Source organism: Lutra lutra, chromosome 2, assembly GCF_902655055.1.
Source record: "Lutra lutra chromosome 2, mLutLut1.2, whole genome shotgun sequence".
In the NCBI taxonomy this organism is placed as follows: Eukaryota; Metazoa; Chordata; class Mammalia; order Carnivora; family Mustelidae; genus Lutra; species Lutra lutra.
Genome location: NC_062279.1, coordinates 73073037 through 73096633, shown reverse-complemented (window position 1 = coordinate 73096633; position 23597 = coordinate 73073037). Strand labels below are relative to the sequence as shown.

The following is a 23597-nucleotide window of genomic DNA, read 5'->3' as shown; positions in this document are numbered from 1 at the left end:
ATCCCAGAACCCTGGGATCAAGCCCTGGATCAGGCTTCCTGCTCAGTGGGGAGTCTGCTTCTTCCTCTGCCTCTCTGTCCACTTGTGTCCTTGTTCCCTCCCTCTCTCTCTCTCAAACAAATAAAAAGTCTTAAAAACTGTCAGGTAAGTGTTTAGATAGAACATGATCATTCTGATAATCTGAAAACTGGTCAGCATTGTTGGAGCTTAATACATGGGATAAATGGTTAAATGAGATCCAGAGCAAGAAGGACCTTGTAGGACCTGACAGTGAAGAGTGTTAAGCAGGGGAATACCCTTTTAAGTCCATGCTTCCTGAAGTATAGGGAAAAGAAATCAAACTAGAGAAAAAAAGACCCAGTTAAACAAGGTGAGAGATAATGATGGCATGAGCTAAGGCAGTGACATTAGAGATGAGAGTGAGTTAAAGGAATCAAAACATATTATAAGATGCATGGGGGATAAGAACTGGCAATCAGAAGCCTGTAAAGTGTGGTAGAGGATGAACAATATAGATGTTCAATATAGGAGAAGAATCAGATATTTTGTATTTGGGGGAAAGGGGAAGGGTAATAAACAATGAACTCATTGAACATGTTATTTAGCTATTCAGCATGTTGTTAAGAGATTTTCAATAGAAATTTAGATCTACATTAAGGGGGTAGGAGAAGAATAAATGAAACAAAATGGGATTGGGAGGGAGACAAACCATAAGTGACTCTTAATCTCACAAAACAAACTGAGGGTTGCTGGGAGGAGGGGGGTTGGGAGAAGGGGGGTGGGGTTATGGACATTGGGGAAGGTATGTGCTATGGTGAGTGCTGTGAAGTGTGTAAACCTGGTGATTCACAGACCTGTACCCCTGGGGATAAAAATATATGTTTATAAAAAATTTAAAAAAAAAGAAAAGAAATTTAGATCTACAGGTGAAAGGCAGGAGAGAGAGCTTGTCTGCACATCAAGACTTGGCAGTGTGTTGCAAAATTGGGAGGCAGCCACTTTGATCTGAAGATTCAAAATATCTTATAAATTGAGAGTAGTGCCATTTGGAGAACTTTCTGCCTTATTTAATTATTTATTTATTTTGGTTAGGGGAATATGACTACTGGGGGACTTAATTAATTTAGCATTAAATTGTGACCTAAATCATGTAGAAACAAAGATTTTATATGATTAAAATCTTAAGATTAGATAATAACAAGAACTATGACTTCAGATAGAATACCTATACCCATAATCTTTCCTATTTTCTGATTAGTAAAGTTCTGATATCTTATATACAGCATCCAACATTGCAGCCTGAGTTAAAATTCAGTTCAAAAGCTGTGCATAACCATTTGCATTTTTCCTTTTCTACTTATGAACTTGGCTCAGAGAATGAGATTTTCCTATTTTTTGGCAGAGTACAGTGAAATTAAATTACGGTGTATAAATCATTTTTTTTTAAATTCTGTATTTTATGATGTTTTGATATCCTAAAATGCTTCCTGGCTGGAAAGAGACTGCCCCTTCTAAGGCGAACCATTACTTAGAGACAGGAAATGGCTCAGGGCATGGTCTTTCATATGCAAACCAACCAATCCAGAATCTATAGCCCCAATTATTTCCTTACCTAACTCCCACAGGCCAAGCCAGTATTTCCCCTGCCCCTATGTCATCTTTGGGGCAGAGGTTCCAAGCAACCAGAGATCATCCATGTATTCCAAAATCACAGCAATTACTCAAACTAGCAGTTCTAAACTGTTTACTCTGCCCTACCTTGCTTTTCCATTGGAAATCCCAATGAACTTGGGCTTAGCCTCTCCCCATCTTTTCCCTTCTACCAACTGATCAAAATCTGGTGCTTCCTCCAGGCACTGTTTGGCATGTGGTGATCCCCTCTCTGACACCTGTGAGAACAGTAAACTCTGTCCTTTTAAGTATTGTTCTCTTTTCTTATAGTCATACTGACTTTACCCCACCATATTCAACATTTATATTCTTAGGACACCAGGAGAGTTCTGAAGAACATGAAGAAAATGGATTTTGGCAGATGTAAATAATTAGTAATTGAGAAGGGAAATGAAAGTGTATCAGAAGAATAGGCCCAGTCTGTCCTGGGGAAATGAGTAATTAAATTAATAAGATAACTTATCTTCTCCATCATCTCTCTAAATAGATTGTTATAATGCTATTTTACTAAGGTTAAGGGATAAGTTTCTGTGAATAAAACAACTTAATATAAGAAACTATTTTCATGATTTTGGCTTCCAGAAATATTAATATCAAAGGAAAGATTATCTGAAGGCAAAATTGCACAGCTACCCATTTACCTACAGAAAAGTTGATACATAGCAAATAAGATAAAAATGGGAAGATTCTTCATATGATTTCATTCATATGTAGATTTCAGAGTATGGGAATTATTAGGTTAACAGGAAGTTTCTGAACTCACTTATTCATTATACATTTATTTTAAAAATCAGTATTAAGTCTCTATTATGTGTCAGCCACTCTTCTCTGGGCTGAGGGTACAGCAATGAACAAGAGACAAACTGCAATACCCCTAAAAAGTTTACATAATAGTGGGATGGAGAGACCAAAAACTTGTAACAGGTAAGTCCTAAGTACTGTAAGAAGTATATGATAAAATTTTCAATCAATAATAGGTAATTAGTATTCTGGATTCAAAGTTAACTTGTAGACTTCCATTTTTGGCAATATGCTGGATTTGAATTATCTCCAAAGCTTTTACTGACCATACCTAGAACACCAGAATAAAATATTAAAACACCATCCATCATCTAAAAACATAGTTCAGTTTATTTACAAGAAAGTAGTGATGTTCTTGTGCTAAAAGTGGACAGGAATTGAAACCCAAGAGCAGTGTGTGAGAGAACCAGACTGAAGCTCTCAGAGGTGGAAAATGAGGTGTTTAAAAATGTTTAAATATTGTCTTTACCATTGAGTTGCGTAATTTCAGTATGACATGTCAGGTATGCATTTATTTTCATCTTGCTCAGGATTCATTATGACTCTTCATATTGAGGGTATGTTTCTTTCATTGATTCCTAAAATTACAGTCTGTTTGAATTATATTTCTTTCCTATTCTCTATTCCCTCTTTCTGAAATACCTTCTTATAGTGTAATCTTAATTCTGCACTCAGTGACTCAAACTTTGCTCCTTATTTTTCTTTTTAAAAATTTCTCTATGCTGTATTACAAATATTTTTCAGGTCTATATTATGTTAATTATTTTTTTCTTCAGTGCGTGTAGTTTGCTTCTTATGCTATACATTCAGCATCTTGTTGATTTTGAATGAATAACAATTTTTTTTTAAAGATTTTATTTATTTATTTGACAGAGAGAAATCACAAGTAGGCAGAGAGGCAGGCCGAGAGAGAGGAGGAAGCAGGCTCCCCGCTGACCAGAAAGCCCGATGCGGGGCTCGAACCCAGGACCTGGGATCATGACCTGAGCCGAAGGCAGCGGCTTAACCCACTGAGCCACCCAGGAGCCCCTGAATAACAATTTTTATTTATAGAAGTTGTGAGTTGGTTCTCTTTTCAAAACTATTTTTTCACTTTTTAGAACCTCTCAATTTTATGCACTTGTCTTTTATGTCTTTGGTAATATGAGACATTTAAGTTAGGGTCTAACTCTTCCTTATCTAAAGTTAAGAAGAATGAGAGGATTCTAATACTGTGACTTTTTTTGCCTTTTGAAACTCATTCATGATGAATTTTTCACCAGTGTTATGTTTTGTCATTTTGACAGGTGAACTCATAGTCAGCTGAGCTTAATCTGTGGGAATAGTATTTGATCTGGATAGAGGTCTTATCCATCCAACAAAGATTTGGATTTGGTAGTGATGAGAAATCCGGTGGTATTGCCATAACTGATATATTTTCTCATTAATATCTTTCATTCTGGCTTCCTAATCTCATGAATTGTAAAAATACAATTCAAAACTGTAATGCATAAACCCATAAATATTGATGACGATTATTCCAACTCAGAGTCCAAGCCAAGACAGACAAGTTTGCTTCATGTTCTTTGTATTAGTAGGCAGATTTGTTTTGCACTATAGCTTTTACCTGAGAAAACAGTCTTATACATAACATACTCTTTGTGAGCAAAACTTTAAGCAGTATGTTGGGGGTTTACTTTGCCTGAATGGTGAGATGTGCAGAAGCATATAAAGGCTCATTGGCTATTGCCAACACTTTGGGTGGATGTTCAGGACTTGGGAGGAATAGGGTTAGAAGATTGATGACAAGGAATTCTAAGGAAGAGCTATGTGGATGAATACCTCAAGGAAGAGCTACGTGGATGAACCTCTCAAACTAGAATATACTGCGAAGATATTATATCCCATGTAAATGTGCACCAAAGGACATCCACTACAAAGGAAGCTCTTAATCAGGTGGGAAAAAATGATGTGCTTTATGGATATCAGCCTCTGACTGATATCCAGCTTCACTTCCTAGCCATCCCTCAATAGGCCCATAAACAAATATCCCACAGTGGCAGAAACGGAGATTATGCATGGGCTCAGAAACCTGGACTTCTCCTTTCCAAGATGACTAATGCTGCTGCTCAGCCTCTTATTTGTCGACACCAAAGACCAATACAGATTGCCTGAACTGGAGCCACATGTGTAGAAAAATGCATAAGAAAAGTGCACGCCAAAAGAATGGAATGCAGCAGGTATCAATGCATACTTTTCAGATCCAAACTCACCTTTCTTCGCTCTGCTTTGAATTTTGAGAGCTAGGTTTTATATGCATTTCTTTGTTGCCACTTTATTAGTAGTGGTTAAACTTTATCAGTAATGGGAGCTGGAGGAACACTGGTATCTGTACACAACTTTATTTTATCCTTCTTGAATGATGGTACAGTTGAATATACATTTCTATATGACAGCTATTTTAACTCACCACTTAGGAAATTTTATTTTCCCTAACCACTGTCTTCACAGGCATCCCTGACCTCATACCATAATGCTTTAGCTCTTCACTTTTGGCTAGCACTGACATACTCTGCACGCCCATGTAAATCAGGTGGGAGTTTTCATGTCTCAGTCCGTTGGTTGTAAGGAAGTCTCCATGCTGTCATATGCATAGATTAACAGAGGAGTCAATGAAACAAGATTGTTGTAGAAAGGGTTTGGTAGTCCCAACCTGTGTGGATGGAAGTATGTTCTAAGATTTGAGGTATACTGTTGATTTTTAAAATTTTTTTCTTGCCTTTATTATTTTACTTTTATTTTGTGCTCAATTTAGATCTCTGAATATTCTAAGAATGGTACATTCTATTTCTTAAGATATATTAAATTTGCTTGTATAAAATACTCCATAATCCTTGTGATTTTACAGATTTTGCTTATATTTCTTGGCATTTTGTTGTCCATAACAAAAACTGTTCATTTTATCTTCTTCCTCATTCTTGGTATTTATGACTTTTTCCATCTCAAGGTCTTCTTTAAGGCCTTGCTACTCCATAGAGCCATCAGTTTGAACGGAATGTATAATTTCAGATACCACAACTAGTATTTTATGAAGAGGACTAGCTACACAATTTGAAAAACCCAGTGCAACATAAAAATATGGAGTCCTTGCTCAAAAAGTAGAAATAAGGTGCTTTCCAAGGTGTCAAGATATAAAGCTATTTTCCCCCCTGTGGATTCTCTCTTTCTCAACTTGTCATAGTGTTTTGAAAATGTGCTATCTACTGTCACCATAAGTAAACTCAACTGATTTTATTTCACTTCTTGATTTATGCACTTTCTACCAAAGCTTTCTACCTTTAGTTTACTGATGAGTAAGTAAGGACTGAAAGGAAAGGAACTGGCAATTGTTTTCTTTCCATGTCATAATTTTCAGTTTAAGTACTTAGCTAACTCAGGGAAGTAACATAAGAAAGGATATGATAGAGTTCCTTGTTCACTGATGTGTCTTAGAAGGACATTTTCTTCTACATTTGAAGCAAGTTATGGCCTGGATGGCCAAGTGCAGCCTTTTAAGGTTGTTAGCACCCAGCAGTTACTGAGTCATAGGTCTCACAAATGTACCCTGTGCTGGCTTTCAGTCCAACGGCACTCCCACACATCATGGCTCCACTAGAGACCAGTACGGATTCTGTGCTTATGGGACATCACAAGCTCTTGGTGACAGGAGCAGCAAAGAATTGTGAGCATTCCTATTGCCCTAGCTCCTCTGCCCATGCGTGTATATGCTCAGTTGTCCCATTAAACTTCACATAAAAAAAATCTAAGTTCAGAGACAAAACAATTAAAGGTTAGTCTCCAAAATAAACAACAAAAAAATATTTTTCAAGAAAAAAATCTCTGTTGTTTTAGTTCTTGAACTTTAATAAGAGTCTGACCATGTTTCTTTGAATATTACTTGATCATTCTTGAAGTCATAAAATAGCTACCATCCTATGTCCTGCCATGTCAGAGCCACATTCTCTTAGCTTTAACATGATTTGGAATCATTCGTTCTTGCTTTGCATATCTTTTTTTTCCCCTTATAACTCTTCCCCATATCATTATGCTCTTGCATCTTCTCTGCATCACTTTTGCAGAACACTAACACTATGTGTAATATGTAAACTTGATTCTTACTCACGTTCTGTTATCTATTGTTCTATAAAAATCTATCACAAAACTTAGTGACTTATATTATGCTTATAAGCTTGTCATTTGGGCAGGGCTCAGAAGGTCAACTTCACTCCACTGGCCTCAAGTGAGGGCTAAAGTTTAATGAAGGCTCTTTCACTCAATGTTTGGCAGTTAATATCAGCTCTCAATTGAGACCACAGCTGGGACTATGGCCAAAATACCTATAAGTACCCTTTGCATGTGGCTGTTTGGCTCCCTCACAACATGGAATGTGGTGACTGGGTTCTTAGGCGTCACCATGTCCATAAGGACATTTAGCTTCTTATGACCCAGACTTTGATGTCATATAGTGAGATTTCTATCACATTCTAATACTACTATATTGTTTGAATTTGGCTACACTAGTAAAGTTGCTTCTGCCACTAGAATTTTTCATCCATGATTTTTTCACGTAGTAATAAAAGATTGTTCATTCTATCATAAAATACAAAGATGTCATTAAATACTAAGAGTATACTGAAGCTAGTAATTGTATACTCAAACTATTTTACATTCTCTCTTGCATCTTTATAAGATCTGTGATTCTGTAAACCTGAAGCTACTAGCTCTAATTAATAGTGACTTTTTAAATGACAAACATTTAATTTTAAAATTTACCAGAAATTTAATCTAGATGCCCCGTGACATTTTACTAAAATTCCTGTCCTTTTTGTCAACATGAGAAATAAAGTTGTTTTAAATTTTTTAGATTACTTTTTGCTTAATCTTATAAAAGTAGTTCCTAAATTCTACTGCATTCCAGTCACGTTCGGTTCTTTTTTTTTTTTTTAAATCTATGATAATTGCTTAGTTGGCACTTCCTCTTACTTTGATCAATTTCATGGAAAGTTCTGTTATAGTGTTTAGATACAAATTCCCAGTGATTCTATGGAATGAGAGACTCTGTTTATAATGCAGGAATTTGAGAGTCACTTCTCTATCACTTGAGGTTTCATTTCTCTACTGTTTTATATTAAACTGATATTCGATGTACTCTCACTTGATGTACACCCTGTCTGTGAATGGAGTATCACAAATGGCATAAAATTAAATAAAATAAAGGAAATAACTGTTTCATTTTTCATGAACTCACTAAGCAAATATTTATTAAGAACTTACAGTGTGATGGAGAGGAGCTACTCTTATCCAAAGGAACATTTAACTAAATCATCATCCTATAGCAAAAGTCAGATGTTAAAAAGAAAATAAAAGTAGAAAAAAAAAGGATCAAATAAAGACAATAAGCTTACAATAGAGAGTATTAATCATACTGATTCATGTATTTTAACATACCATTTCAGAAGCAGGTTTGTTTTGAAAAGATTGTTTTTACTAGTCATTACTTTTTCCTATATTATTCTTTCTTGTAGCATGCAATAAATATGAGTTCTTGAAATATTGATGTAATTTTCTGAAAATATTAAAGTATATTAATAAAAATAGAGGGCTGAGTTTTAGCTTTTTTCCTATGACTTTTAAATTTAATAATTCCAATTGACTTGATGAAACACAAGTAAATCAGCTTAACTGAGTCTTGACTGTAATATGTATGTAAATGTTTTTTGCATTCATACTGTGAAAGGATCAGAATCTGAAGTGGCCAACGTTGAATATTCTAATTCTCTAAAGGATTTCTTGGAATAAATAAAGCATGCAAAGACTTCTGTAAACCGTGTTGGAAGTCCAGTGACCTGAGTGTTGTGCATCTCAAATGGGTAGATGAAAACAAAAACAAAACCAAAACAAAACAAACAAAACTTGATTTTTGCAGTAAGCTATATGATGATATCAATTATCTCCTTATCATCAAAAGTGTATATATTGTTGTTATATTGAGAATATTGAATATTATGATGTTGTTGACCATTTCCAGTGTGCGTATGTCCTGAGCATATGATAACACTGGGACAGTTTAAATACTGTTAATTTTTTGTTTTGTTTTGTTTTGTTTGGTCTGTCACTGTAATTCACAAAGAGAATTAGCTGTTCTTTATGTCCACAAGATGAACTGAACAGAAAACAAAATATGTTTGGTTATTGCCATTTGAATACTATTCAAAGTGTTAGAAAAAATGTGCCCCTCTTTTCTTTTTCAAGTGGTTGATGTTGTTTTATTTATTTTTTAATTGAAGTATAATTGATATACAGTGTTATATTAATTTGAGGTATAAAATAAAATCATTCAACACTTCTATACACTAGTTAGTGCTCATTATGATAAATGTACTCAATCTCCTTTATCTATTTCACCCATCTGTCCACCTACTTCCCCTCTGATAACCACCAGTTTGTCCTCTGTGTTTAAGACTCTGTGTTTTTTTGTTTGTCTCTTTTTAAATTTATTTTGTTTCTCAAGTATGTGTAAAATCATATCGTGTTTGTCTTTCTCTGTTGGATTTAAAAATGGACTCTTCTTATATTATGGTGGCAGAATAAATTGGTAAATGATTTCAATGGAGAAATCCATATTAACATCATTTAAATATATATGTATTTCGATCTAAAAATTTATTTCCCAATAAAAATAAAATATTGAAAAAATCACAGTGTTGTACACTTTCTTGTGTAAAATACTCATTATAGTATTATTTATATTTGAAATTATTAAATAGAAGACTGAATAAATAAATCCACTCAATGGAAAACTTGAAAGCCAAATATTGGTTGTAGATTGATATATGATATACAAATTGAAATTACTTGAAATATATTAACATATTAAGACATATAACAATAAGTTAATATAATTATAATATAATTATTATTTAATAACAAAGGAAAATATGCATGTGATGTTGATAAACTGTTAAATAGGGAGATGATGACAAAATATTATTTTGCTGTTTCAGAATGAGTAGAGAGGTGTATGTTCATGAACTTCATAGTAATAAAGTGAGACAGAAAAAAGACTTATGCAATATTCATCACAAAGTTAACAGCATTATCTAGGTTTTAGTGGAGACACAGATGCTTTTGAATTCTTCTTTTACTTTTTAAATTTTCTATAACAAACTTATTAAGAATCAAACCAGTGTATGCTCTTTGTATCAAAGAGGATAAATGCTATGCCATAAACAAATTCTGGAATGGAAATTACCAGAAAGAAATCTATCTTCACTATGAACTTCAAATGGGTCATAAATTTCTGTTAAATTCCCCAAACAGCTGTTAAACCTTGATTATTTAATAATAACATGTTCTTGTTAATGCACACAGTATTCTCTATATAGGTGAGGTTCTGATAAAAGTTGAATGTGTGGCTTATAAAGATAGATAGATAGATAAATAAATAAATAAATAATAAATAAATGCATTGCCTGTGACATAAATCTTAGTATTTGAAACATAAAGTTTAACTTAACTTTAGTCTGTTTCCTGCTCACTTTGATAACCTCCACTACTTTGTGCTCTAAAACTAGAATGCCAGTAGTTAAAATTCTATCTCTGCTTTCAATACTTAGATTACTATGTTAAATTCCTTTAACATTTTTTACCCTTTAGTTACTCATAAATAATATAGTGCTAATAGCACTATTTAAAATGTTTAAAAAGAGGTTAGATAATTTTCCCAAGGTCACGTAGTAGATGTTGGAGCCATTAATACAATTCAGGCGAAGGGAAAATGAAGCTAATTGTTGATTTAGTGGTTTTAGACATCTACATTGATAACATTGTAACATCTGTGACAGTTCAACATGTGTTTCTTATTTAATTTTTGGAAATGCATAGTAAAAAAAACTTTCTTGTAGAATTAATAGTAAACAGTTGCACACCTGCTTAAAATGTGAGTAAAATATACCTGAATTAAAAAAAAAATCTGAAGAGAATAAAGGAAAAATCATCATGTGCATATGGTGTCATCAAAAGTCTACATTTTAGAAAATGTAGATATTTCTGAACCTCAGGTGCTAAAAAAAAATTTAAAACTATTTGTGCAGTGCAATATGATGTCCGGTATAGAATCCTGAAAAAAAAAAAAAACAAAAAACGCATTCATGGAAAAACTGATGAAATCTGAGTAAAATTTTGAGTTTAGTGAACAGTAATATACTAACGTTAATTTCTCAGTTTTGACGAATGTACCACAGTTATATACATGTTAGCATGAGAAGAAACTGAGTGAAAGGTAATTGGGAACTCTCTGTATTAACTTTGTAAATTTCTGTAACTTTGTAAATTTCTGAAAATCTATAATTATCTTTTAAAAGTCTAATTAAAAAAAGTTTAATTAACACTTCATAAATCAGTAAACTCTGCCTTCATCTAAGACCATATTGTCACATATGATTTTATCTGCCTATATATTTTAAAATCTGTCTTTATTTAGTATTTAATTTTCATATTTTATGTGGTAAATTATATATAATATAAAAGTTATTATTTTAACTATTTTTAAGTGTACAATTCAATGGAATCAAGTATATTCACACTGTTGTTCAATCATCACCATTATCCATCTCATGAATTTTTCATCACCCCAAACTGAAACTCTGTACCCATTAATATATCTGTTTTAATTTAATTTTAAAGAAGATGGGAACTACACCTAACTCACTCTGCCACCTCACATTTGCCAAGGTAAATTCTTCGAATGCTTTTACAGTGATGTTTCTTTGTGGCAGTGAGAGAAACTCCATTTAAATAAAGATAAAGAAACACCTAGGGTTCTGATTCAAAGAAAACAAGAGACTTCAGTTCATCCTTGATTTAAAAAATAATAATAAAAGAGAAATGGTCATTGCTATTTTCCCAAAAATAGTGATTATTCTATATCAAGGAGTTACAGGAAATTTATACGGTTTGACTACCTTATACATATTATACCTGCCTAACATTTCTTTGGGTCGATTTTTTTTTCATTACTCATGTATGTGGAAGCAATTTGTATTCAATTTGGAAAATATTGATTCTATTTGTTGGATCTACAGCATTTAGCCATGTGACCCTTTGAAACTACTGAATTTCAGTTCCTTTAAATCTAAAATGAGGGAATAAAACTCAATTTCTAGGTGTATCTCCAAATATAAGACTATATAATGACTCTTTATGACTTGTTCTTTATTTGAGAGAGCAAGAGAGTGGTAGAGGGAGTGGCAGAGGAGAGGGAGAAGCAGACTCCCGGCTGAGCAAGGAGCCCCATGCAGGGCTCAGGGCTCAATCCCAGGACCCCAAGATCATAAGCTGAGCTGAAGGCAGATGGTTAACCAACTGAGCCACTCAGGTGCCCCTCTTTATGACTTGTTATTAATTTTCTTGCTTTTCCCTATATTATCATAGGTGAAAACTTTAAGTGTGTTGGGAATTTCAAAACATATTTGCAATTTTTTGACAATCCTCCACCAAAATGTATAATCTAATCCTCTTTTTCTTAAAAATGAATCGACTTTAATGATTCATTTCTAGCAAATAGATGTGGTAAAAATCTCACCGCATGACATCTGAGTCTTGGTCATGAGAGACAAAACAGAATCTGCCTTGTCCTTACGGGACATGGTGATGCCTTAGAACCCAGTCACCATGTTCTATGTTGTGAGGGAAACAAACAGCTACATGAAAAAAAGTACTCCATAGGTATTTTGGTCATAGTCCCAGTATGGTCTCAAATGAGAGCTGATATTAACTGTCAAACATTGAGTGAAAGACCCTTCATAAAACTGTAGCCCTAGGGGCACCTGGGGTGGCTCAGTGGGTTAAAGCCTCTGCTTTCGGCTCAGGTCATAATCCCAGGGTCCTGGGATCGAGCCCCACATTGGGCTCTCTGCTCAGCGGGGAGCCTGCTTCCTCCTCTCTCTCTGCCTGCCTCTCTGCCTACTTGTGATCTCTCTCTCTCTCTCTGTCAAATGAATAAATTTAATCTTAAAAGAAAATTCAAGAACTAAAACAACAGATTTTTTTTTGATAAATGTTCCTTTTTACATATTTTGGATACTAACTCTTTACCAGAAATGTCATTTGCAAATACCTTCTCTCATTCATTAGGTCATCTTTTAGTTCCCTTGGTTGTTTCCTTCACTGTGTAGAAGCTTTTTATTTTTATGTAGTCCAAACAGTTTGTTTTTGCACTTGTTTCCTTTGCCTCAGGAGGTGTATTTAGAAATATGTTGCTACAGCTGATGTCAGAGACATTACTTCCTGTGTTCTCTTCTAGAATTTTTAGTTTCAGTTCTCACATTTAAGTCCTTAATCCATTTTGAACATATCTTTCGGTCTTTTTGTCTCCATTTGTGGAATAGTTTATCAAAACAGAAGTTTTTGGCTTAAAAAAAATCAAAATTGAATTCCTTGTTTGACCTAGTACGTGACAGATCCTCAGACACTGAAGTAAACTATAAACTATGAAAGAACTTACATGCAAAAAGAAAGCATTCAAAGAATGATAAGATAGGTAAGATAGGTACTGCAATGGGTAAAAGTACCTCTGGTTTATAATATTTTAATATTATAAATGGGAAAAAATCATCTAATTTTAGCCCCAAATCCATGGTCATGAGTTCACACCATTCCTAGTTTGGAAGTTTGTACTAAGCATCACCAGACCTATTAATAAGAAAAAGTAGCCTTACCTAGTCTGTTACTCAGACATCTTTAAAAGATACTATGAAGGATCTCACCTTAAATATTTTCTCCTATTTCTTACCATCCATATTATAGTTTCTCATGGATTCTTTGGCACTATATCAGCCATATATTGTAATACTTAATAATGAGGATATGCCTTGAATAAACCAATTATTTCTGTAACAAATTTATAAGAATTGCAACATAAGCAATGGCAATTGGATTATAGTTAAAGTCCAGGTATGTCAGTTATCTCATTTCTCACTGAATGGTTGCTCACTGATTGATTCTTTTTTTCATGCAGAAAAAACAGTAAAGAACTATAGTTTTACTGAAAGTACTTAACTACCTGTACCTCCTCTTTATAAGAAAGGTACATAAGAGCCCTAGGTAAATGTTATCCAGTGATGCAGGGAATATTGGCCAACAAATTTAAAGTACATTATCTTATAATGAATCATCAACCCTCAGGAAAGTTAAATCAACAACATTCTGACCAAATGCCTTTAACTTTTTGTGAGATATGTGTATTGGATTAATAATGGAATTTATCTGTAACATATTTTAGTTGTCATAAGTACTGGCAATTTGCCTTAATTTTTGGCATTAGAATTATTTTTCAGTAACATATGTGTAACAGTCATATGGATTTCTGTAATAGAGTAACCCAAACCCTGGTTGAAAGTCTGAAGGTTCTGGAGAGAGTAGGGTAGAAAACAGATAATACTGCTATTCTTATGGGATTATATTCTTGCATGGGAGAAACAGTGAATAAAAAGTAAATAAGTGAGTTAGTTATGCATAACAATATATACAATGAAGAATATAAAATAGGGTATTGCACAAAGATTCATGGAGTGAGGACCTCAGATACATTGCAGAAACTGACTGATGTGAAGGAGGCAGCTAGGCAAAGGTTGGGAACATTTATTTCAAGCAAAGAGGAAACAAAATCCTGTCATTTAAGAATCAAAAAGAAGGTCAGTGTCCTAAATATAGTCAGTAAATTTTGTGTGGTCGGGGAGCATCTCTACTTCTCTCTTCAAATTTACTTTAAGTGTGGGTTTTGCTAATGGCTGTTAAAAATAGGAGTTTTAGATTTCATTACTATGTAGACTACTAGTTGAAAGGAAACATTAGTGAAATTGAGACAAGACTGAAGCCTAGAAAACAGTGTTGAGTTAAATAATGGGAAAGAAGAATCCTACTTGAAATATTAATGAACACATTTTATTGCCTACTTATACTTCAGTTTTATAAGCTTCCAATATAATGAATGTATAAATTGACCACAGTTTCAATTGCATTCCCCCTGGAAGTTTGTCCAGCCAAATACTTACTCATTCATATGTGTTTCCCTTTTCTACATCTGCATTCTGTTTCCCTATTGCACACCTTTTATTCCTTCCCAAACGTCAATACCCTGAGGAGAAAGGGAGGTCCTAAAGAGCTCTGATTTTCTTATTGAACAATTATTCCTTATTATTCTTTGCAGAGTATGCCCAATAAACCAACCTACTTTTTAATCTTAATATTATCAACTCTGTAAAATATTTAACGCCTTTCCCAATTGAATAATGAAACTTGATGCCAATATTAAAAAAAAATGGAGAATGGCTACCTCTTTCTACTTAAGAAACACAAAACCTAACAGAAAAACAATGGAAAGCAAATGATAAGAATAGCAATCATTAGCCACTCTAAGACTATAACTGTTTTTCATAGTCCAGTTCTGTGTTTTAAATCGTTTGTACTTTTGTTTCATTATTTTCTATATAGCCGGCACTTCTTAAATACTAAAGGAAATAAAATCAAATACTAAAAAAAAAAAAAAAATATATTGAAATTATGGTGGGGATGCCTGGATGGCTCATTCAGTTAAGTGTCAATCTCCAGCTCAGGTAATGATCTCAGTGTCCTGGAATCAAACCCCAAGCTGTCCGGCTCCTTATCAGCTGGGTTTCTCTTCTCCCTCTCCCTCTGGCCCTCACCCCTTCTTGGGCTCTCATATGCTCTCTCTCTCTCTCTCAAATAAATAAATAAAGTCTTTAAAAAATTGTTGTGGAACAACAGATATTAATAGATATTGACTCATTGCTAACATTAGTGTTATTATATGTGTTCAAAGACAGTTGTTTAAATTAATGAATATAAGCAAATTCTAAGAAATGTTTTCCAGAGAAATGTAGTTAGCTTAAATTCTTACAGCCACAAAGTATTATGAGGATTGGATCACGACTTACAATCATCAGAGATAGTTAATATGTGTTATAATAATCATAATTGCATTGAGATTCTCTCAGTCAGTCAAGGGAAAAACTGTAGGTAGTTGAAATTCATCCAGAAGACAGCTGCTTGGACATGTCAGAAAACTAATTAAAAAGTTCCAGGATGAGTGTAAAGCTGAGAGGCCGAGCTGAATATGTGAGAACCATGCTGAGTTTGAGATGGCACGAATGGCTACTAGCTTACTCTCTCATAAGAAACGGTTCACTTTTTTACAAGGGCAATGACAGCCCATAAAGGAGCACTGGCCACAGGACAACTAAAGACTTCCTTCAATGAAAGTTCCCTGGAGAAATATGCAGCGGTAAGATTTTGAGATAAACATACCTCAGATCATCATCATGACAGATGAACTCTCTGGAACTGTCTAGTGACAGATTGTTTGTTAATAAATAGCTTGTTAATAAGTAGGGCAACTGAGATTTAAATGTTGATGTGGAGTCAAAGGTCAAATCTGTCAATCTGTTTATCCTGAATGTTTGTCCTTCATAGTTACTATGGGTTTTTCTTAAATAAAATGTTAAAGAAATGTACATTTTACATTTGAAGTAGGTATTAATAGAGAATTTGTCTTTTCAATAAATCCCAAGACCAGGAAGTATCATACAAGCTCCAAAATGTCCGAAAGTATGCATTATCAGCCAATGTATATGGTGGATACATTAAGAAAAAAAAATCCTTTAATTTATCTTCTTTAGCCTTTTGACGTTATAATTACCATGGACAATTTTACTAAGTGGTCTGAGACTTGACAGTATTCCCAGCCAGCAGGTGAATAATGGAAGTAGGATTTTTGATGAGCTTTAATTGGTTGTTGAGCTTGAGGAGTTATATGAACTGAAGTTAAATAAGCAATTTCACATATTTTAACTCCAAAAAGACCATCAGCTTCCACAAGGTCATCAACTGAATTCAAACTCGAACTCTTGGGGAAACGTGTTTGGATATAAATACACGATGCTGTTATGGAGACTTTTATGGCCCTCACAAAGTTGAATGTGTTCTGCTACATAAACACATTAACACTAACTGGTCCCTGTCAGAAAATCAGGCTTTGTTCAACCAGGGATTTGGCTAGACTGAAGATATTTACAGAAGCAAGTTGCATAAAGAAGTGCAGGAAAAAAAAAAAAGTCACATGTAGAGGAGTCTAGAAAGGAACAACCAACTTGATAACATCAGTATAAAAGGAACATTAGAGATAACAAACTGTGTGGAGTTCCCTTGAACCAAACTTTCTCCTTCTAGTATATTTACATACACTGATTCTTACCAACACCATCTCCCCCCCATATATATATGCTCTAAAAACCTGTACAGCTGTCACTGTACAAATATGACCTTTTTTGTATATTATAATCAAAAGATCAGTATAATCTATTTTAAATTAATAAGAAACATTGAGGTGATGTATATTTTATTTTTAGGTATAAAATAAGACTAAATCTTAAACCCCCAAATTTGATTATATATACTCATAAAAGTGGGGAATTTGTACCCATCTTGGCTATTGATTAAAGTGTTTTCAGAGGTAAAGATCTCTTCTTCCTTTTGTATCATATTTCAAAAAAATTTGTTGGTAACCATCTTTTGCTCATCTTCATTGCTGAATGCAGTAGACACAATGCTTGGTAAAAATTGCTAGATATAGGATTATTCTATGACATAAAGCTAATGTCAATTAAGATGGTTTTGTGTTCATATATGGAAAATTGCATGTAGCCTTGAAGGTATCTTGAAATTACACATCTCAAATTACTGCTGCTGACTTCCTACCTGCAAGCAATGAGGATAGGGATGCTGAAAACTGCCACCATGACCAGAGGTGAGATTTTGTTTACCTGGAAAGAAGATGCATAATGCATATATGTGTTGTTGGATATAACTAAAATATCGGTTGATTCTCTGTAATTGGTGTCTATTGGACCAAAACCTATTGGAACATCCAGACCAGAAATTTGAAGGGGCATAAAAAACACTTAAATTTTTGGAAGGAATGATGAAAATTGTGAACAACTTGTAGTCCTCAGTCAAATGATAAGATATTCAGTTAAAAAAAACAATGCATAAAGATTTTTAACTTGGAGTTTCCCAGGTTTTCTCCAACAAAATATTAATAAAGATCTATAAATGGATCTCTTTTAACAAAACATACGCACATACTCATACACACACACACACGCACACACTACTGAGAAGGAAATAAATCTCAGAAGAGTTATATTACTGATAGGTCAGAACTAATATTTCATTCCATCTGTGATAGGTTCTAAAATTCCTGTCCCTAGGACACTTGGGTAGCTCAGTCACATAAGCATCCAACTCTTGATTTTGACTCAGGTCATGGTCCTGAGATCCAGCCCCAGACTGGGCTCTACACTGAGAGTGGAGCCTGCTTAATATTCTCTCTCCCTCTCTCCCTATGCACTCCCAACTGCTTGCATGCATACTCTTTCTCAATCTAAAGTAAATAAACCCTGTCCCTTATTTCTACTTCATTATTATATTTCTAAGTCATTGTAATCATATCTGCCAGTTATTTAGTGCCTACACTGGCCAACAACCTATTTATGACTTGTAATCTACACAATAATTCTTTAAGATTGTGACATTTAATCTTATGTGTTAACTTGATTGGGCTAAGGGAAGTCTACAGAACTATAAAACATTTCTAGGTGTATCTGGGAAAGTGTTTCTGGAAGAGATTAGCATTTGAATTGGGAGACTAAATAAAGATTATTACTCTCAACAATATAAGTGTGCATCATTCAATCCATCAGGGCCTGAATAATAATACAAAAAGGTGGAGAAAAGGCAAATTTTATCACTACCTGAACTGGGACCTTCATCATTTCCTGTCCTCAGACATTGGCACCCCTGGTTCTTAAACATTTGGACTGGGACTGGGATTTCCACCATGAGCTTCCCTAGTACTTAGGCCAGGAACTGGAACTACACCACTGGATTTTCTGGGGCTCCAGCTTTCATATGGCAGATTTTGGAACTTCTCAACCTCCATAATTCTGTGAGCCAACCCCTCATAATAAATCTCTTTCAGTGTATCTTTCTTTGTATTCCATTCGTTCCGTTTTCTAGAGAAATCTGACTAATCAAGAGGTGGACAATATTCTCATTTTATATAGAAGAGAGCTGATATTTAGAGCTTAAGTAACTTGAATGATGTTTTATAACTAGAAAGAGCAGCATTAAACCCCAGCTCAGTTGTCCCATTGACTATGTGTTGCTTCTCAAGGATCTTAAAACTTAGAGAATTTAGTGATGAATTCTAATTTTTCTAAGAAATTAAAAAATTATAGCATCTTTAAAAAAGCAGAGTATAATTTATATTTTTCTTTAATCTGCAATAAAAATATAAATGAAAGCTGTGTCAGTGAAATTATAAATTCTGTCATTCTTTGAAAGGAAATTTTTGTTAACATTTTCAAAATTAGTTTAAAATGAAGAATAGCTAGAATAACTGAGGAAGTGGAAGATCATTAATACTTGGCTTAGGAAGTGTTGAGTAGTTGCATAAAGACCAGAGTCTGGGGGCACCTGGGTGGCTCAGTGGGTTAAAGCCTCTGCCTTCGGCTCAGGTCATGATCGCAGGGTCCTGGGATCGAGTCCCGCATTGGGCTCTCTGCTCAGCAGGGATCCTGCTTCTCCATCTCTCTTTGCCTGCCTCTCTGCCTACTTGTGATCTCTCTCTGTCAAATAAATAAATTAAAAAAAAAAATCTTAAAAAAAAAAAAAAAGACCAGAGTCTGTAACACTGCAATGATTATTCATGCTCTGCAACATCCTGCCAAGGATGAACTAGTTCAAGGGTCATCAGGAGGATATAAACATCATTATAGGATCATTTAAATGAAAAAGTTTCACCTTCAAAGTGGTGACACAATCGATAGTCAATAGAGACAGGGAGTTAGAGCACAATCACAATGAGAGCCACTTAACCTGAATGATTACCTCCTAATTTCTGAGATAATGATAGAATGGAAGAAAGGAAGCTAGACCTGAATCAGCAATTTCACTTGGAGAAGTGTTAACAATTGGAAAAAAGGTTTCTAGGCATAAATTACAGTTAATTTTTTTTCAAAATAAGACCTGATTTTTCCTTAATGTATTTTTCTTTACATAGTTATTTAAATTTAATTAGTGTGTAATACTGTGAATGTCATAGGCTCAACATTTATCAGGTTGGTCAGGAATATCTGAAATAGTCTTTGTTCAGTGGTGTCTTTGGAATAAGACCTACAAGAGCACCAAAGGCCAGATATAAAGGAGGTACAGGTAAGGTTTTCCAGTGCTTCTCCTTCCCCTTTTCTGAAGAGGACAGGATGGGGAAAAACTTTATTCCTTAGTCATTCTATTTAAACTTTTGGCAAAATTGTAAAAGGAAATGAGTAATAATCCACAATACAGGTAATCCAATCAATCTTATCATAAGGGCAACAAGATACTTACTCAAATAAACATTATTTGTTGCCTTTAAATTTTAACCTTTAAGACAAGAGTAGAATGAACAAATGAAAATCTGTATTATTGTTTTTGGATAAGAACACTACATCATAGTGTTAATTCTACCAGTGAAAATTCATAAATCTGCTACATTACCAATAAAAACAACAGATTTTTTTTCCTGAAATAAGCCAGGATTATTTTCTTGTACTTAACTATATATTTTGTTTGTTTTGTTTATCGAAGAATGGGCTGTTTTGTATGCATGCATATTTTTACACAAATATAATTTTCTTGGATATTACATTCTTCACCTTACTTATTAAACTGAACACTATATTTTTATGATCCATCAGTGTTGTGCTTTATATACATTTAACTTGTTGTTTAATAACTGTTGCTAATATTCCATGGTGTGCATACATATTTTACTTATCTACTCTGCCAATCATAGATAACAACATTGCCTAGGATGCCTGCCTGCCAGATAGAATACTGTGACAATATTCTGGTACATCTATACTTATGTAACTGAGCATTTCTATGTGATAGATACCCAGGAGTGTAAATTACTATTCATAAGTATGCCAGAATGTTTTCCAGAATTACTCCATCAGTCTACATTCCCATTACTTTAATATTTCTGGAATCTCATTATTTTTAATTTTGCTTAGGTCCTAAATTACAGATGCGATGACTTCCAAGTAGGTTTTCCAGTATTCTAACCTATCTCTTCTAAGTAATAGCATATCACCTATACCAGTGCCAGAGTGGTCATTCCAAAGAGATATCTGATTATGGTACTTTCTCTTGCCTTCTCTCTTTCTGTGGGTCATCTTTGTTTTCAGAATAGAGTCACAATCTTTATATGTGTAACATTTCAAACTTTCTCTCTTCCCCACTGCCTATATCTCATGCCCTCAGCCTCTGCCAAACACAGACACATAAAAGACTATTAACCAAGTCATTGGAAATTTCTTGTGTTCATAGTTCAGTAAATATTTATTTATATTATATTTACTGATGGTGCTACCATATGCAAGGTAATATGTTAATCAGAAAGTCTATAATAGAGAGCTAGCTGGAGATGATCTGTTTTCTCACAGAATTTACATTTTAGTTTGGGATATTAATAATAAACAAGTAAACTACAAAATAAAAGGAAATAAATAAAAGAGTAGCAGAATGCAAGGCTATATGTATTTTCCGTATTCCTTTCTTAATCTTTTGTACATGCAAGACCATCTTCCTGGAAATTCCATTTCTCTTTCTTTCTTTATATTCTCATGGCAGATTGTGTGTGTTTTCTTCCTACTCTATTGAAATTACATTTGTTTTCCCCACTGCAAAGTGCTTAAGAGACTACAAAAGGGTCTATTATTTTCATTGTGTTATCAACATCTAGCGGATACATCAATGAAAAGTTAATCAATATTTGCTGAGGTAATTAGTATATAAAATTATCTATCAATGAATAACTGTATAATTTATTAATTATGTATTATATGCTTAGCACTCTGGTAGATTTTATAATAAATTCATAAAAAATGAGAATATATCCTCTTTAGGGGGGTTGTAATACACTTGTATAAACAGCTAAAGCTCATGGTACAATATTCTAAATGGAAAAATATTATGAAGAAAGAGCAGATAATAGTGTACAACCTTATGGGACTATGTCATAGATCAGCTGGAAATTAGTGTACTTTAAAGGCTGAGTCAAATGTACACATTTAGGAGATATAAGGAGTGTGTTCCAAGGGTGAGAATGTTCAGAATATTCATGCCTAAGCATGGCATTTTAGAAACACATTAAGTGCAATTAAATAAACTGGTACTGAGTACACAGTATGTTCTAAACTAATAATGGACAGTCTCTTTGTTTTTTTTTGTTGTTGTTGTTTGTTTTTTTAAGATTTCATTTATTCATTTGACAGAGAGATCACAAGTAGGCAGAGAGGCAGGCAGAGAGAGAGGAGGAAGCAGGCTCCCTGCCGAGCAGAGAGCCCGATGCGGGGCTCCATCCCAGGACTCTGAGATCATGACCTGAGCCGAAGGCAGCGGCTTAACCCACTGAGCCACCCAGGCGCCCCAAGGACAGTCTCTTTGAATATAGTGATAAACCCAAAGTCTAGTGGTGTGACCACTTTGATTTAAGTGAATAATTCAAGTTGGAGAATGGGAAGATATCAACTGAGTCCGAATAAGGATAATGATGATGGTGTATATTCTTGAAAGCCAAGCAAATAAGCACACCATTGAATTTGAAGGCATTAGACTTGAATTTAAGACATTTTATCTGATAAAACCAGACCAAAAAAAAAAGTTAACTTGATCACAGTGTGTACAATTATTATTAGCTATGGACAATTAAAATGAGAGCACTTCCCATCTGTTAGAATGGCTATTATCAAGAAGACAATATATAACAAATATTGGTAAGGATATGGAGAAAAGGGTTGTGCCTTATTAGTGGGAATCTAAATTGATACAGCCTCTATAGAAAACAGTATGGAGATTCCTCAAAAAAATAAAAGTAGAACTACCATATGATATAACAATTTCACTTCTGGATTTATATTTGAAAGAAAGAAATCACTATCTTTTTTTTTAAAGATTTTATTTATTTATTTTACAGAGAGAGATCACAAGTAGGCAGAGAGGCGGGCAGAGAGAGAAGAGGAAGCAGGCTCCCTGCCAAGCAGAGAGCCGGATGTGAGACTCTGTCCCAGGATCCTGAGTTCATGACCTGAGCTGAAGGCAGAGGCTTAACCCACTGAGCCACCCAGGCGCCCAGAAATCATTATCTTAAATAGATATATGCACCCCAATATTCATTGTATCATTTGCACAATAGCCAAGATATGGAAACAACCTGAATGTTCATCAACAGATGAATGGATATCTATAAAAATACAAAGAAAATAAAGTTCAGACTTTAAAAATAAGTATATCTTGCCATTTGCAAAAACATAAATGAAATCTGAATTCATTATACTAAGTGAAACAAGTGAGACAGAGAATGACAAATACTGTATCATCGTGCTTGTATGTGGAATCTATAAAAACAGACCTCATAGAAGAAGAAAAGATGTGTGGTTGCCAGGGGGAGCTGGGAGAGATAGGGAAATGTTAATCAAAGGGTACAAACTTCCAGGTAGAAGATAAGTACATCCTGGGCTTGTAATGTACAGCATGGTGACTATAGTCAATAATACTGTATTATATATTTGAAGTTGCTAAGAGAGTAGATTTTGAAAATTCTTATCTCATGCACCAAAAAATTGTAACTATGTGAGGTGATGGGTGTGTTAATGAACAATGTGGTAATCATTTTGTAATATATACATATAACAAGTCATGATGTTGTATGCCTTATACTTGCAAAATGTTTTCAATTATAATACCACAAAACTGAAAGAGAGGGAGGTGCCAGTTAGAAAACTCCGTTCAGTGATAGGAACTTTTAACATAATGGTGGCAGTAGAAATATAAAGGAAGACCCAGATGTTAGAGATATTTTTAAAAAATAATTCAGGGGCACCTGGGTGGCTCAGTCAGTTAAGCGTCTGACTCCTGATTTTGGCTCAGGTCATGATCTTGGGGTAGTGAGATTGAGCCCAGCTTTGGGTTCTGTGCTCGGGGCA

The 23597-nt window shown here is 34.3% G+C and overlaps 1 protein-coding gene across 1 annotated transcript in view; it reads right to left on the bottom strand.

Annotated features, from left to right (window-relative positions):
* Window positions 1-23597, bottom strand: part of LOC125094078 (NADH dehydrogenase [ubiquinone] 1 alpha subcomplex subunit 5-like) — an 80758-nt gene that overhangs the window by 24280 nt on the left and 32881 nt on the right. The window contains exon 3 of the mRNA XM_047719820.1: window positions 12420-12472. Coding sequence (XP_047575776.1) covers window positions 12420-12472 — 53 coding nt within the window. The remainder of the gene's footprint in view (window positions 1-12419; window positions 12473-23597) is intronic.